Here is a 13,397-nt window from a genome sequence, read left to right as displayed (position 1 = left end):
TTTATTGAATGAAGGAATGAACAAACTAATTCAATATACCCAATATTACAGTTATCACTTAGAAGATTATATATTGAAATCTACTCATTCATTTATTCCATAAATATTATTGAGCACCTAATCTGTTCCAGAAACCATAATACGCACTGAATATACAGAGATGATGGAACTCACCTTCAAGAAACTCACAGCCTAGACCAGGAAACAAACAACTATACTTGAATATTATTAGTAATAGGACAAAAATGTTATAGGAATCAAGAAAGGAACACCTAAATCAGTCCTGGGGGAGGTAATCAAAAATTAATCCTTCTCAGAGAACTGAACTGAGTCTTGATAGACAAGTACAAATTAATCAGGCTGTGGGGGAAATGAACATTCTAGACTTGTATGAGAACACAAAGGATCAAGAGATCATGCTTCTATTCAGAGAACTGAAAATATTCAGATGGCTAGAATACAGAGTGCATGTAAAGAAAAGGTGAAAGATAAACTCATAAAGATAGACTGAAGACTTGCAGATTCAACATGGCAGAAAGACCTCTCTGCCCTATTTTCATCTTCAAATCACCCAAAAAATAACCAGGAAAACAACAAAGATGGACTTCATCTTCCATGAAACCACGAGACTTCTATAATCCAAACCACAACATGTAAAAAAGGAAAGCAGTTAGAAGGAACAGAAAATGATTTAGCATAGAAAAGCAAGGTCAAAACTAAGAGTCTAGGGGCTTCCCTAGTGGCGCAGTGGTTAAGAATCTGCCTGCCAATGCAGGGAACATGGGTTCGCGCCCTGGTCCCAGAAGATCCCACATGCCGTGGAGCAACTAAGCCAGTGCGCTGCAGCTACAGAGCCTGTGCTCTAGAGCCTATGAGCCACAACTACTGAGCCCATGTGCCACAACTACTGAAGCCCACGCACCTAGAGCCCGTGCTCCAAAACAAGAGAAGCCACCGCAATGAGAAGCCCGCGCACTGCAACAAAGAGTTGCCCCCACTCACCGCAACTAGAGAAAGCCCACGCGCAGCAACGAAGACACAGCGCAGCCAAATAAATAAATAAATAAAAATAAATTAAAAAAAAAAAAACTAAGAGTCTACACAGGGAAGATTACAAATGAGAAGCAAGATAATTCAATCCCAAAGAAACAGAATGTTTCAAGAATTAGAAGCAACAGACACTGTGGAAGGTAGGTATGAAACAGGAGACTAAGTATAAGGAGACTGGAAGTCTGCAAAGAGTAGTAAGACCTCCCTAGGCCCTCTTAACCCTCCTTCCCTGGACTCTACTCCCTGAAAGCCAATGTAGTCAGAGAATTAACCTACTCCATCTTTATAAGAGACACTGGCATGATCAAATTGAAAAAAAGAATCTCTAAACCTGGGTATTCCAGGCAAAGGAAGGGGTGGAGACAAAGGATATAATTGAGAAGTCAGCATACGGAATGATGAGACTCAGCTTGTCCTTCCTACCCTGCCAACCCAGCCCCAAAATGCCATCAGCAAAGTTTACATTCCCCGGCAGGAATTTGGAGAACTCCAGAAAAAAAAAGCCTTACAAATAATGACATTTAGGAGTCCCCAACAAAAACACTAGCTGGCCACAGCATAATTTTACAGGGAACCCCCCCAAATCTGTAAGCTCTGCTCATGTACCCAGGATTCCAACAAGCTTCTTAGCACTTTATTCTATTTTTGTGTTCTGTAATAATAAGCACAATTTTAAATTTTAAGAAGACCTCCTTCTTTCAGAAATCTGGTTTAAAATATACAGTTAAAATACAGAAAAAATTGTTAACTCTTTCAAAAGATCGAAGTATAACACATAAATCAGAATTCTATCATTTAACCAGAACTTAAAGAAAACTCTAAGAATCTTCTCTGTACTTTCAATTAACATTTGCCATTATTGTTCAGGTAGATATCCTTATTATCTATAATTACAAGGTATCTGTGGCAAGTCAGATAAAAACTGAGGAAAAATAGGGGGAAGTAGAGAGATGAGGACTCCTTTCTATATTTCATTTTCCATTCTGGATTCAGAAGGCTTGAAACTGTTAAAGTTGGCCTAATAATCATCTGAAATCAACATTCTTGTGACTGCAAAAGCACACAGACTCACCATTTTCAAGTCTCGCACTATGTGTCATTAATAGAAAGAAGCAAAAGAATGTTTTAGTTCCCCTTCATTGGTGTCATAAATAGTGTATTTCAAAATAAACTGCAAAATGTGGGTTGAGTGGTCAATCACCATCATCTTTGTATTTTATGAGGTTTTTGTCTGAACAAAACTTCTCACAAAATAATATATTTTTACAGCAATGTCCTAAAACCCACTAATTACATTGTAGAAGATTCACTGATTTTTAAAAAGGGCTAGCATTTAGTATGTATAAATTTGAGTCAATGGAAATTAAGGCAAATGGAAAATATATTTAAATATGTATAATATTAAAATTCTCTCAGAAATTTATCAAGCAGGCAGCAAGTACAAATTTCTCTTGAAATTTTAAGTATCTCATGAATTAGCGAATATAAAGAATACAGAAAGTTGATTTTTAAAAAATACCTGCTTTTCCTTGTTATTTACTTCCTTCTTGTATTGTTCATCAAGACGTTGGATTTTTTCATAATCTTCCTTTACTTTAAAAATAAAACAAATATACTTTAATATCTTAACATAATTGTATAACAAACAAAATTTTTAGTTTCTGATATTTTATTTCACTTCCTTATTTATCTAGATATTAAACCCCAAAGGTTTCTAACAAGTTAAAACTGCTATTTTCTTGCTGCTTTCTGTTTAGTAAAATAAAGAATTTAAATAATATCAAAGTTACAATAACTTTTAAAAATTCTATCATTCTTATAATAGCAGATATATAAAAGTTTTTTCTTTATAACACACTAGTCTGAAATAACAGATTTTAAATGCGTATGTATATTATTATTTTAACATGCAACTTGACCAAGAAATGTAAAAATTAGACCAAATCACACTTCAAATCACCAAATCACACCATTATATAAACCGTAATTTGATTTCAGGGAAAATGTAGCTTTTGAAGCCAAAAGGGTATTTTTAACATACACCAATTCCCTGCCACATTCCACAAGATTTTGAGGGGCTTATAAAACCATATACAATACAGAAATTTTCAATAGTTTAGGCATCAAGCTGAAGGTATGAAAACATTAGCAGAATCTAATAAAAATATAAACAGCAAAAGAGTAATATAAAAAATAAGGATTCCTACACTTAAAATGGATTTCCAGTCTGGAATTCTCAGCTTGCACACGAAGTTCCTCAAAAGCTATTATCATTTTCTGAAATATATTTAACTTTTAAGAATCATACTTAGACTTTTTAAATAGCTTTCCTCAAACAATGAAAATAATAAATTTGTATCATGTGATCATTATATTTAAAACTATACAACTCTGAATAATGAAAATTCTATAACTTTTAACAATTAAATAATTTACTAAAATATTAAGAGTGCCTATTAAGGCGCTTAAAGGCACTGAAGACAGGTTATATATTACCAAACAGCAGCAAAACAATTGTTGGTACTCTAGTCATTTACTTAATAGCCCATATCAAAATCTGTAATTTTCTGTTTATTTTTGCTTACGTATTTCTGTCTTCACTAAAGTGTAACCTCTGTGAGGTCTCTCCCCATAAGAGTTCAAATTATACTTCCATTACCTGGCAGCATGAGTTCATTCAACATTCAACAAATCCTGATTTGTAAAATTGGATGAATTCATTTATTCATTTAATAAATAGTTACTGAGTGTCAATTATGTGCCAGGCACTGTTTTAAGCACTTAGGATATAAGACAAAGTCCTTACCCTATTGGAACGAACTTATATTCCAGTGTAAGAAAGAATATATACACACACACACGTATATCAAATAAATATCATGTAGTTTTAAGTGCTCTTCAGAAAAGTTAGAGAAGGTGAGGAGATAGAGGATAATTGAATAGAAAGACATTTTAGGTAAAGTAGTAAAGGGGATAATAAAAAAGCAGAATGAAGCTTATGAGTTTGCATAAGATCTTGGATACAGAAGTTCTAGATAGAAGGAACAAATTCAAAGAAGCAAGATCAGAAAGAGCTTAGTAAGTTTGAGAAACAAAAAAGAAAGGAACAACTATAGAAGAGAAGCAAAGTGGAAAATGATAGGGGATGGGGTAAAAAAGGTAAACAGGCACCAGACACAGACTGATAATACTGGTATGATTTTCAAATTAATGGTTAAGTGTCACAATGTGCTAGTCTCTGACACAGAGTTAATATCTAATAAATTAAGTTAAATAGTGTCACCAACATGTAAATTCAAAGAATACTAAAAACAGAACATTAATACTCATGGTATAGAACCCTGGGAATTTTATTGGATATAATCATATATCAAAAGATAAGTAATAATCCCTTTAGCAAGAACAATTGTTCATATCTTTGTAGCTATCACTCTAATTTGCCTAGAAATGCATCTGCTTAAAATATTCAAATTTTCAATACCACTTACCTCAATGTTACTATTTAGGTCCACATAAACTTGCCTAGTTTCTTCCCGCTCATATTCATCTATTATAAATATAAAATATTTCAAAAGTAAATTTTAAAACAATTACACTTCCAATAAGATAATACTCAAATGTCTCCAGTAAACATTAAAATATTTAAGAATCTGTGTTAGTAAAGGGCACTGGTATATCTTCTGAGTCTTTTAAAGTAGTATCAAAAGCAGCTTCATAGTAAGGTATGGTCATACTTCATGACATAACCTCAAATGCTAGGTGCTGTTCAATTATCTCTAATTTCCTTTTACAGAATTACTACTATTCATTAATTTATTCAAACTTTCTAAAATATATTTACAGTTTTAGCCTTTACAATAAGTAGGGATTTAACCACTAGTCTATGAAGTATTTTTCCTTTGTATATTTAAGATTCATGAAGTACATGTGAAAGGCAAAGCTCACTCTTGTTTCTGCTCTATCTCTGAAGAGGCAGGAAAGAAGATAAATCTCAAGACCAGAGGAACAAGTTAAGAATAGGTGTAGCCCCAAGGACAAATCTCTTGTAAATCCTCTATAATATTTTTTAGGGTTTTTTTTGTTGTTGTTGTTTTTTAACCTGAGCAATGATTCCCTCTAACTATACTCAAGCCTTGAGTAAAGTCAGTAAAACTTAGAGTTGATAGGTGGTGCTGTAGAGAATTAAGGCACGAGGCAGGAAAAGAAATGCAGCTGTCCCATCATCATTCCCCCAGGTAAGGCCAAGCATCACAGAAACCACATTAGACTAAAGGGAGGGTATTAGTCCTATATTCTCAGTGACAAGCTGCAAAACAAGAGAACGGCAGCTACGATAGACTCAAATGTCAATGAAGAGCCAAATGAACTGACTTTAGAAGAATACAAGTATCCTAAACCCCTCAAAAATACTGGAGAGAGCTCTAGACTTATCACAGCACATGGAACAGGAGCCAAACCACTTTTATTTGAATATTAAAGGGCTGGAAAATTTAAAGAAATAAAGACAGAACACATCAGCATTTCAACAGAAAGATGGTTCATCCTTCTCACTCCATCTATTCACTGTCTCATATTCACTAACAAACACATTTAGCAACAAACCTTCTCTATTCCCCAGAAATTATTTGCGCCAAAGAACTGCATTCTATTGCCAACACCTCCAATCTTCCCATTACCACTACCACCAGTACTTCCAAAATACCCTCCAGTCATTCTTCCAATAGGCAAGTACTAAAAAGCAAATAAATAAAACTACAAAAAAGAAAATAAATTGGTATAGATGTACTTTACAGTTGTCAGGAGCAAGTTGCTACAGGTGGCATAGAGAAGGGACTTTCATAGCAGAGTGTTCTAATGTACTGACATAATACTGTAACAATACAAGCCTACCTTTTTGGTTTTCCTGGTATCTATCTATCTATCTAACTCCCCACCCCCACCTCACTCCCTTATTCCCTCCTCCCTTCCCTCTCTCTCCCCTCTCCCTCCTCTCTCTCTCATACACATACACACACACACACACACACACACACACACACACTTACTTTGCCCTAATTTGGCCAACTAGATCTTGCTGCACTCATCATCTTAAATAAGAAATGATTCAACCAAAAGCAAAGAAAATGTCTTTGAGTTTCAAAAGCCCAGTATTGGGATTAGGGGAAAGATTCAAGATATAAACAAGTAATAGATTTTCAAAATATATAAGTCAGAGCAAAGCTTCCATCCTCTAGACCTAAGAAATATTTACCAGTTTGTAAGGAAGAAGCCTTTAAAAGGGGAAGCTGAGAGAGCTTATTAGATTCTGGCAGGTACTTAAGAAAGGGTTCTGTAGCCCTCTACCCTCACCAAGCTAAGCCTCAGGGTTGGGGAACACAGAAATCCCAGAGAGTTAGGGCAAACCAAGAGTAGAGTGGGGCTGTGCTTTTTTTTTCCTTCAGTATAACTCTAGGAAGATGACAAAACCTGAGAAGAAATGCCTGTGAAATATATATAGACAGGTAGGGCCTTAAACAGCTTCACAATTTCCCTTGTTCCAACACGTTGTGCAACTGAGCATGGTGGGATAAAGCACAGAGAACCAGCATACCTAAATAGGCCCTGAGGACTGGTATGAGGAACAGCTCACCAACTGTCTATGTGGACCAATAACTGAATACCAATCGAAATGATGAAAGTCTCAGAGGATAGATGACTGAGAAACAAACGTCCCTCTCTACCACATGGTACTATATGGGCACCCCCAAATTTACATACAATCCCAGGGAAAGAAGAAAAATTCCCAAATTTACTGAGATAATTTCTTCCACGCTAGCAGAATGAAGGCTTTAAGATATAAAGATATAAAAAAGATATAAAAATATTAAAAAACATAAACATAAAATATAAATAAAGATATAAAAAATCTTAAAAATTAAGATTTTTTTAACATTTTAAGACATAAAAACCTTGTGCATACTTGAGTTTGTTGACTAAAATCACTCAGAATCATATATTCTACAAAATTTATCAGAGTACGAGAAAACCACACAGAAGGGACAGAAAAGAGATTCAGCTACCATAAGTAGAGCCATGCAAGGTGAAAACATTAGAAATTGCTCAGTGACCTGCCGTACAACTATAAATATAAAAAGAGGATTCAACCACTATACTAGGACCAAGCTCAGTTTATCACCTAGTTTGTTTATTTAGTCTAGATAGTTCTTGCTTTTTTCAATGATGTATATGGTTAGAAAACCTACACGAGGCCTATGAAAAAATACTGTCAAACAAAGAAAAGGGAACATGAAAGATGTTAAAAGGAACAGCCCATCTCTGAAAATGAACTCTAGAGAATTCAGATGAAGATTTCAGAAAACTATTTGGTATTCTCAACAGAACCAAGAAAATATGGTCTCAGTGAAAGAGGAAGATACAGTCATAAAGAAAGAACAGGCCACGTTAGAAATTCAAGAAATGGGGTGAATTAAATAGAAAAAATAAATAAGGAGGAAAGGGGCAATGGATTAGATAATGAGAGACTCAAAGGAACTAGAGATTAGAGGCAGGACAGGAAAGAACTGATACTTCAGAAGTCAAATTGTTTCCTAATACAGGAAACAAACGTAAATAGAAGGAGTGGGGGAACAAATATTAAAACAATTAGAGAAATGATGAACAGAGGGCCAACAAACAAATAATAAGTATGCCCAAACAGAAATCAGAATAAGTGACCAAAGATATCATAAGGCTTTCCTGGTCTAAAGAAATAGACTGGTGCACATAGATTCAAATGGTTGCACTGACAAAACTGTAAATTATAAGGATCAAGAAAATGCCAGAGTCCTGGCAAGGGGGAAAATATATGCATAAATACATATACTATATATTTAGGTAGAAATCTAGGTATAGATAAATGGAACTATGATTATTCCCATTTCACAGATAACAAAAGTGTAACACAGAAAAATTATGTTATTTGCTAGGATCCCAAAATAATAAGTGGTGGTACATGATTAAAACACAGGTCTGCCTAATGAAATCCAGTAGGGATAAATGCAAAGAATGCTATTTGGATCCAAAAATCTAAATGCACTTGCAAAGAATGACGTAAAAAAAAAAAAGTGAAAGATTTTAATTACTAGTGAAGTCACTAAAGCCTATAATACAATGTGACTATCAAATAAGCTGACTTTAGAGTTCATTAATGACACCTACAATTAGACAAGAAATAGTCCTTTATATGGGTCAAGTTACACATTAGATTACCTCATACAGATCTGGACTCCTAAATATAACAACAATATTCAAACAGATCAACCAAAATAACAAAAGTACAAAGAATCTTGAAACATCTAGGCTGAAGAAGACAAGATTCAGAAAGGACAAGTAACCACCTTTAAAAATCTAAAGAGATAAAAAAGTGCTTAGACTTCTTCTGTATGCCTTAAGGAGAAGAATTACAGTAAGAAGAGAGAAATTACAAAGAGATTTCAGTATAAGAGATTTCAACAGGGAATTCCCTGGCGGTCCACACTTTCACTGCAGGGGGCCCAGGTTCCATCCCTGGTGGGGAACTAAGATCCCGCAAGCTGCGTGGGGTGGCCAAAAAAACAAAAAGAGGGCTTCCCTGGTGGCGCAGCGGTTGAGAATCTGCCTGCCAATGCAGGGGACATGGGTTCGAGCCCTGGTCTGGGAAGATCCCACATGCCGCAGAGCAACTAGGCCTGTGAGCCACAATTACTGAGCCTGCGCGTCTGGAGCCTGTGCTCCGCAACAAGAGAGGCCACGACAGTGAGAGGCCCGCGCACCGCGATGAAGAGTGGCCCCCGCTTGCCGCAACTAGAGAAAGCCCTTGCACAGAAACGAAGACCCAACACAGCCAAAAATAAATATAAATAAATAAAAATTTAAAAAAACAAAAAGAGAGAGAGAGAGAGATTTCAACATAAAAATAAGAGCTGTGCTTAAATGACAGCCTCGCGGTTAGTGGGTTTCCAACACTGAATATGTTCAAACCCAGGAAAGACTACCACTTGGTAGTCACAAAGGAAATTATCAATTTCCTATAAAAGAATTAAAGCAATGGATATGTAAATAGACCAAAAAGCTTTAAAGTCCTTTTCAACACTAAGTAATTTAGATTAAGGAATAAGGCTACAGAAAAAAAAAAAATGTATGCAGTACTTCAAATGGCAGGCTAAAGAATTCCAATGTACTTAATGTGAGCAATAGACAGCCATTTAAAGGGTTTTTTTTTTTTTAAGGTATATCTAAGAACAAATTTATTCTTTATTTATTCATTCATGAGTTTATTTATTGCCTGCTATCTTCACAGACACTGTGCAAAGCGTTGAATATACTGAGTCAAATAAGACATGATCCCTTGCCTGCAAGCTTACAGTAAGATGTAGTAGGTACTCAATATTTGTTGAAGGAATTCATAAATACATGGTGAAGGTATACTAAGGGTACTAAGTAAATGAAGAGGAGCATCTAAGTCAGAGTGAAAAATTAGGGAATATTTCCCAAGGGTGGTAATAATTACTCTGAGTTTTGAAGGACAAATATGAATTAACAAGATGAAGAAGGAAGGAGGATCAGCCAATAAACATATGCAAAAACTCAGAAGTATAATCTGTTTAGGGGTTAACAAGTAGTTCTCCATGAGCGTGTGTATGTGGGACATGTGAAAACTTTTGGCAAGGTGAAGGGAAGTGGCAAACACCATGCTATCCTGAAAATTATGGAAAGCCACTGAAAAAATTAGACAGTGATGTTATTTGATCTATATTTTGAAAAAAGCATCCAGGACTCTGTTTTATGGTAATGACTAAATAATTCTGACCAACCTTCCTCCTAAAGACAAAAATCTGGAGGAATTTTTTGAATTATTGAAAGAATCAAAGATCTAAAAAGATAATGATGAATCATCAGGCCAAGAATAGGTTGAGGATTATAACTCAGAAAACCTAAACCAACTTCCAGTGTCAGTCAAGATGGAATACGCCCACTATAGTCTTTCTCTCCCATTGATTACAACTGAAAACTCTGGATGAAATCCATAAAGCAACTACTCGAGGAATCTGAAAAGTAAGCAAAAGCAGGTAGATTGGGAAGAAAAGTAAAATCTTGAAGAAGTGACTCATGTGAAGGTGAGTTTCCTGTTTGTTTAGTTTTTTTCCTACCTTCTCTCCTAGCATTACTAAAGTGTAAGGGCCCAGCAGAACTATAAAAGCAAAAGGAAATCCTGATTTTTTTTTTTTTTTTTTTTTTTTTTTTTCCTCTTCCAGCCCTGCCCCAAGGGTGGCTCCAGTAGTGGAGCTACAGCAGCCATGGCAGCAAGTGCATAAAAAACCCCAGGAGAGGGGGCCTCCCTGGTGGCGCAGTGGTTGAGAATCCGCCTGCCAATGCAGGGGACGCGGGTTCGAGCCCTGGTCTGGGAAGATCCCACATGCCGCGGAGCAACTAGGCCCGTGAGCCACAATTACTGAGCCTGCGCGTCTGGAGCCTGTGCTCCGCAACAAGAGAGGCCGCGACAGTGACAGGCCCGCGCACCACGATGAAGAGTGGCCCCTGCTTGCCACAACTAGAGAAAGCCCTCGCACAGAAACGAAGACCCAACACAGCCATAAATAAATTAATTAATTTAAAATAAAAAAAAAAAAAACCCAGGAGAAACTCCATGTCTCTCCCCAAAGGACAGGAGGACGGGACCCCTGTAAGGCTGAGGGTGAAGGGGCGATGCTAGAGAGAGCTCGAGAAGGGGATTCCCTAATTATTTGTATGACTTGGCACAAGTCCCATAGGGAAAAGGGAAGATGTGCATGTATAAGGTAGACCCAAGGCAAATATAGCAAAGGCTCTGAAATCACTATCCAAGTCCCAGAACTAATCTAATCTTGAATGGAGCGTACATGAAACAGACGCAGAGTAATATGGCAAAAGCTTTGAAAACTGAACTGATAATGGAACCTCAGCACACAAAAGGTAAGATAGAACTTGTGATCTAAACTTGAGTTGCCTATCTGCTAAAATACAAACAAACAAACAAACAAACATTCTCCAGGGGATTTTTTAACAGGACCCAGAATCTCACAACATGTCCAGGATATAATCTAAAATTTCTCAGCATTCAAAGAACTAGGAAAATGTCACATTATTCTAAGTCTCAAGCAAACAATCAAAGATAATGAAGTACACAATGAGATAAACAACAAGAACTAGAATCTACAAAACAACAAACCACAGAAACAGATCCCAAGGGATTCCAGATATTGGCATTGCTGGACAAAAAATTTAATAAAACTAAGCTTACTATGCTCATGGAGACAAAAGAAAAACGAGTTTAAAAATTTCTGCAAGGAATTTGAAACTCTAAAAAGTAACACTACAGATATTTTTTAAAGAACAGAACCAGAGAATACAAGAGCAGAAATTAAGGCCTAACAGATGAATTTAAAAACAGTTTAGAAACACCTAAATAGAGAATTAGTGAACTGGAAGAAAGCAGAAGAAATTATCCTGAAGGGAGCACAATGAGAAAAGAAGATGAAAGATCCAAAAAAGGTAAGAAATATGGAAGGAACAGCACAGTGACCTCACCGTTATGACTTGAAAAGATTCAACAGGCTCTCATCTAAGGGATTTTGCATTTGCTGTTTCCTCTGCCTGAAATATTCATTCCCAAAATAGCTACATGATACATTCCCTCATTTATTCAGGTCTCTAATCAAATACCACTTAATCAGAAAAAAACTTCCCCAAATACCCTATCCCAAAATATTCTCTTTTTAAGCAGTTGTCATCACCCAACATGTATTTTATTTATTCATTTATGGTATGTGTCCCTTTACAAGAGTGCATACTCCATAATAGCAGAAATTTTGTCTGTTTACTACTGTTTTCCCTCAGCATCTAGAACATTTCATGGCACATAGTAGGCACTTTTTAAAATGTTGAATGAATAAATAAAAGACAGAAAATCACAATAGCAAAAATAAAGGCTTACGGCAAGAATACAGATGGACTTTACAGTAAATATAAGGCAAGTATTAAGATGTTTTTAGGGCAAGAATATACAATGGAGAAAAGAGTCTGTTCAATAAGTGGTGTTTGGAAAACTGGACAGCTACGTGTAAATGAATGAAATTAGAACATTCCCTAATACACAAAAATAAACTCAAAATGGATTAAAGACCTAAATGTAAGGCCGCAGACTATAAAACTCTTAGAGGAAAACATAGGCAGAACACTGACATAAATCACAGCAAGATCTTTTTTGATCCACCTCCTAGAGTAATGAAAATAAAAACAAAAATAAACAAATGGGACCTAATTAAACTTAAAAGCTTTTGCACAGCAAAGGAAACCATAAACAAAACAAAAAGACAACCCTCAGAATAGGAGAAAATATTTGCGAATGAAGCAACCGACAAGGGATTAATCTCCAAAATATACAAACAGCTCATGCAACTCAATATCAAAAAAGCGAACAACCCAGTCAAAAAATGGGTGGAAGACCTAAAAAGACTTTTCTCCAAAGAAGACATACACATGGCTAAAAAGCACATGAAAAGAAGCTCAACATCACTAATTATAAGAGAAATGCAAATCAAAACTACCATGAGGTACATTCATTCAACAAGTGATATGCTCAGGGCCAGGGATCCAGCAGTGAATAAACAGACAACAATTTTAATCTCATAGAGCTTATATTCCATTGCGGGAGGAGGTAAGATAATAAACATCTCAAAAAATAAAACCTAGAGTTTGTCAGATAGTGATTGACTGCCCAGGAGTGAAACAATTCAGGGAAGAAGGACTTGAAGTGTCAGTAGGGGTTGGGGTCATCAATGTACAATAGAGTGGCTAGGCTAGAACCTAGGGTAAGATGGTATTTGAATAAAGACCTGAAGGAAGTGAGGGAGCAGCACATGATGATGTTGGGGAGGGGTGGGAGCATCCCAGGCAGAGGGACCAGCAGGGACAAAGAACTTGAAGTGGGAGTAGGTCTGGAGAGTCTGAGGTGGCCAGAGTGGAGTCAATGAGGAGGAGAGAAGCAAGAGATGAGGATGGAAGAGTAGGCAGGGGCAGACATGAAAGGCCTTGTGGACCATTGTCAGGACTTTGACTTTTCTGTTGAGTGTGATGGGAAACTGCTGGAGAATTAGGAGCACAGCAACAGTACAATCAGACTTCGGCTTAACAGTATTATCTAGACCTCCAATGCCCCAAAGGTGAGCAACAGACCTTTGGAAATGTGGCTGATGAAATGGAGGCACTGATTTTTCATTTTATTTCATTTTAATTAAATTTAAAATTCATTTCTTGATTCAGTGATTGGAAAACTTTTAAGTGTGTTTGGA

The 13,397-nt window shown here is 36.2% G+C and overlaps 1 protein-coding gene across 2 annotated transcripts in view; it reads right to left on the bottom strand.

The window, feature by feature from the left end:
* The window catches only part of SYCP1 (synaptonemal complex protein 1), a 169,399-nt gene that overhangs the window by 144,044 nt on the left and 11,958 nt on the right, over nucleotides 1-13,397 (bottom strand). For both annotated transcript variants that reach the window (XM_036867739.1, XM_036867746.1), the window contains exons 8-10: nucleotides 4,539-4,597; nucleotides 3,258-3,327; nucleotides 2,570-2,643 (exon numbers count right to left, since the gene is read on the bottom strand). In XM_036867739.1, the coding sequence (XP_036723634.1) occupies nucleotides 2,570-2,643; nucleotides 3,258-3,327; nucleotides 4,539-4,597 (203 nt within the window). The remainder of the gene's footprint in view (nucleotides 1-2,569; nucleotides 2,644-3,257; nucleotides 3,328-4,538; nucleotides 4,598-13,397) is intronic.

The sequence above is a fragment of the Balaenoptera musculus genome, chromosome 1, assembly GCF_009873245.2.
Source record: "Balaenoptera musculus isolate JJ_BM4_2016_0621 chromosome 1, mBalMus1.pri.v3, whole genome shotgun sequence".
NCBI classification, from domain to species: Eukaryota; Metazoa; Chordata; class Mammalia; order Artiodactyla; family Balaenopteridae; genus Balaenoptera; species Balaenoptera musculus.
Note: the sequence above shows the minus strand (reverse complement) of the source record. Positions and strands in the feature narration are given on the sequence as shown.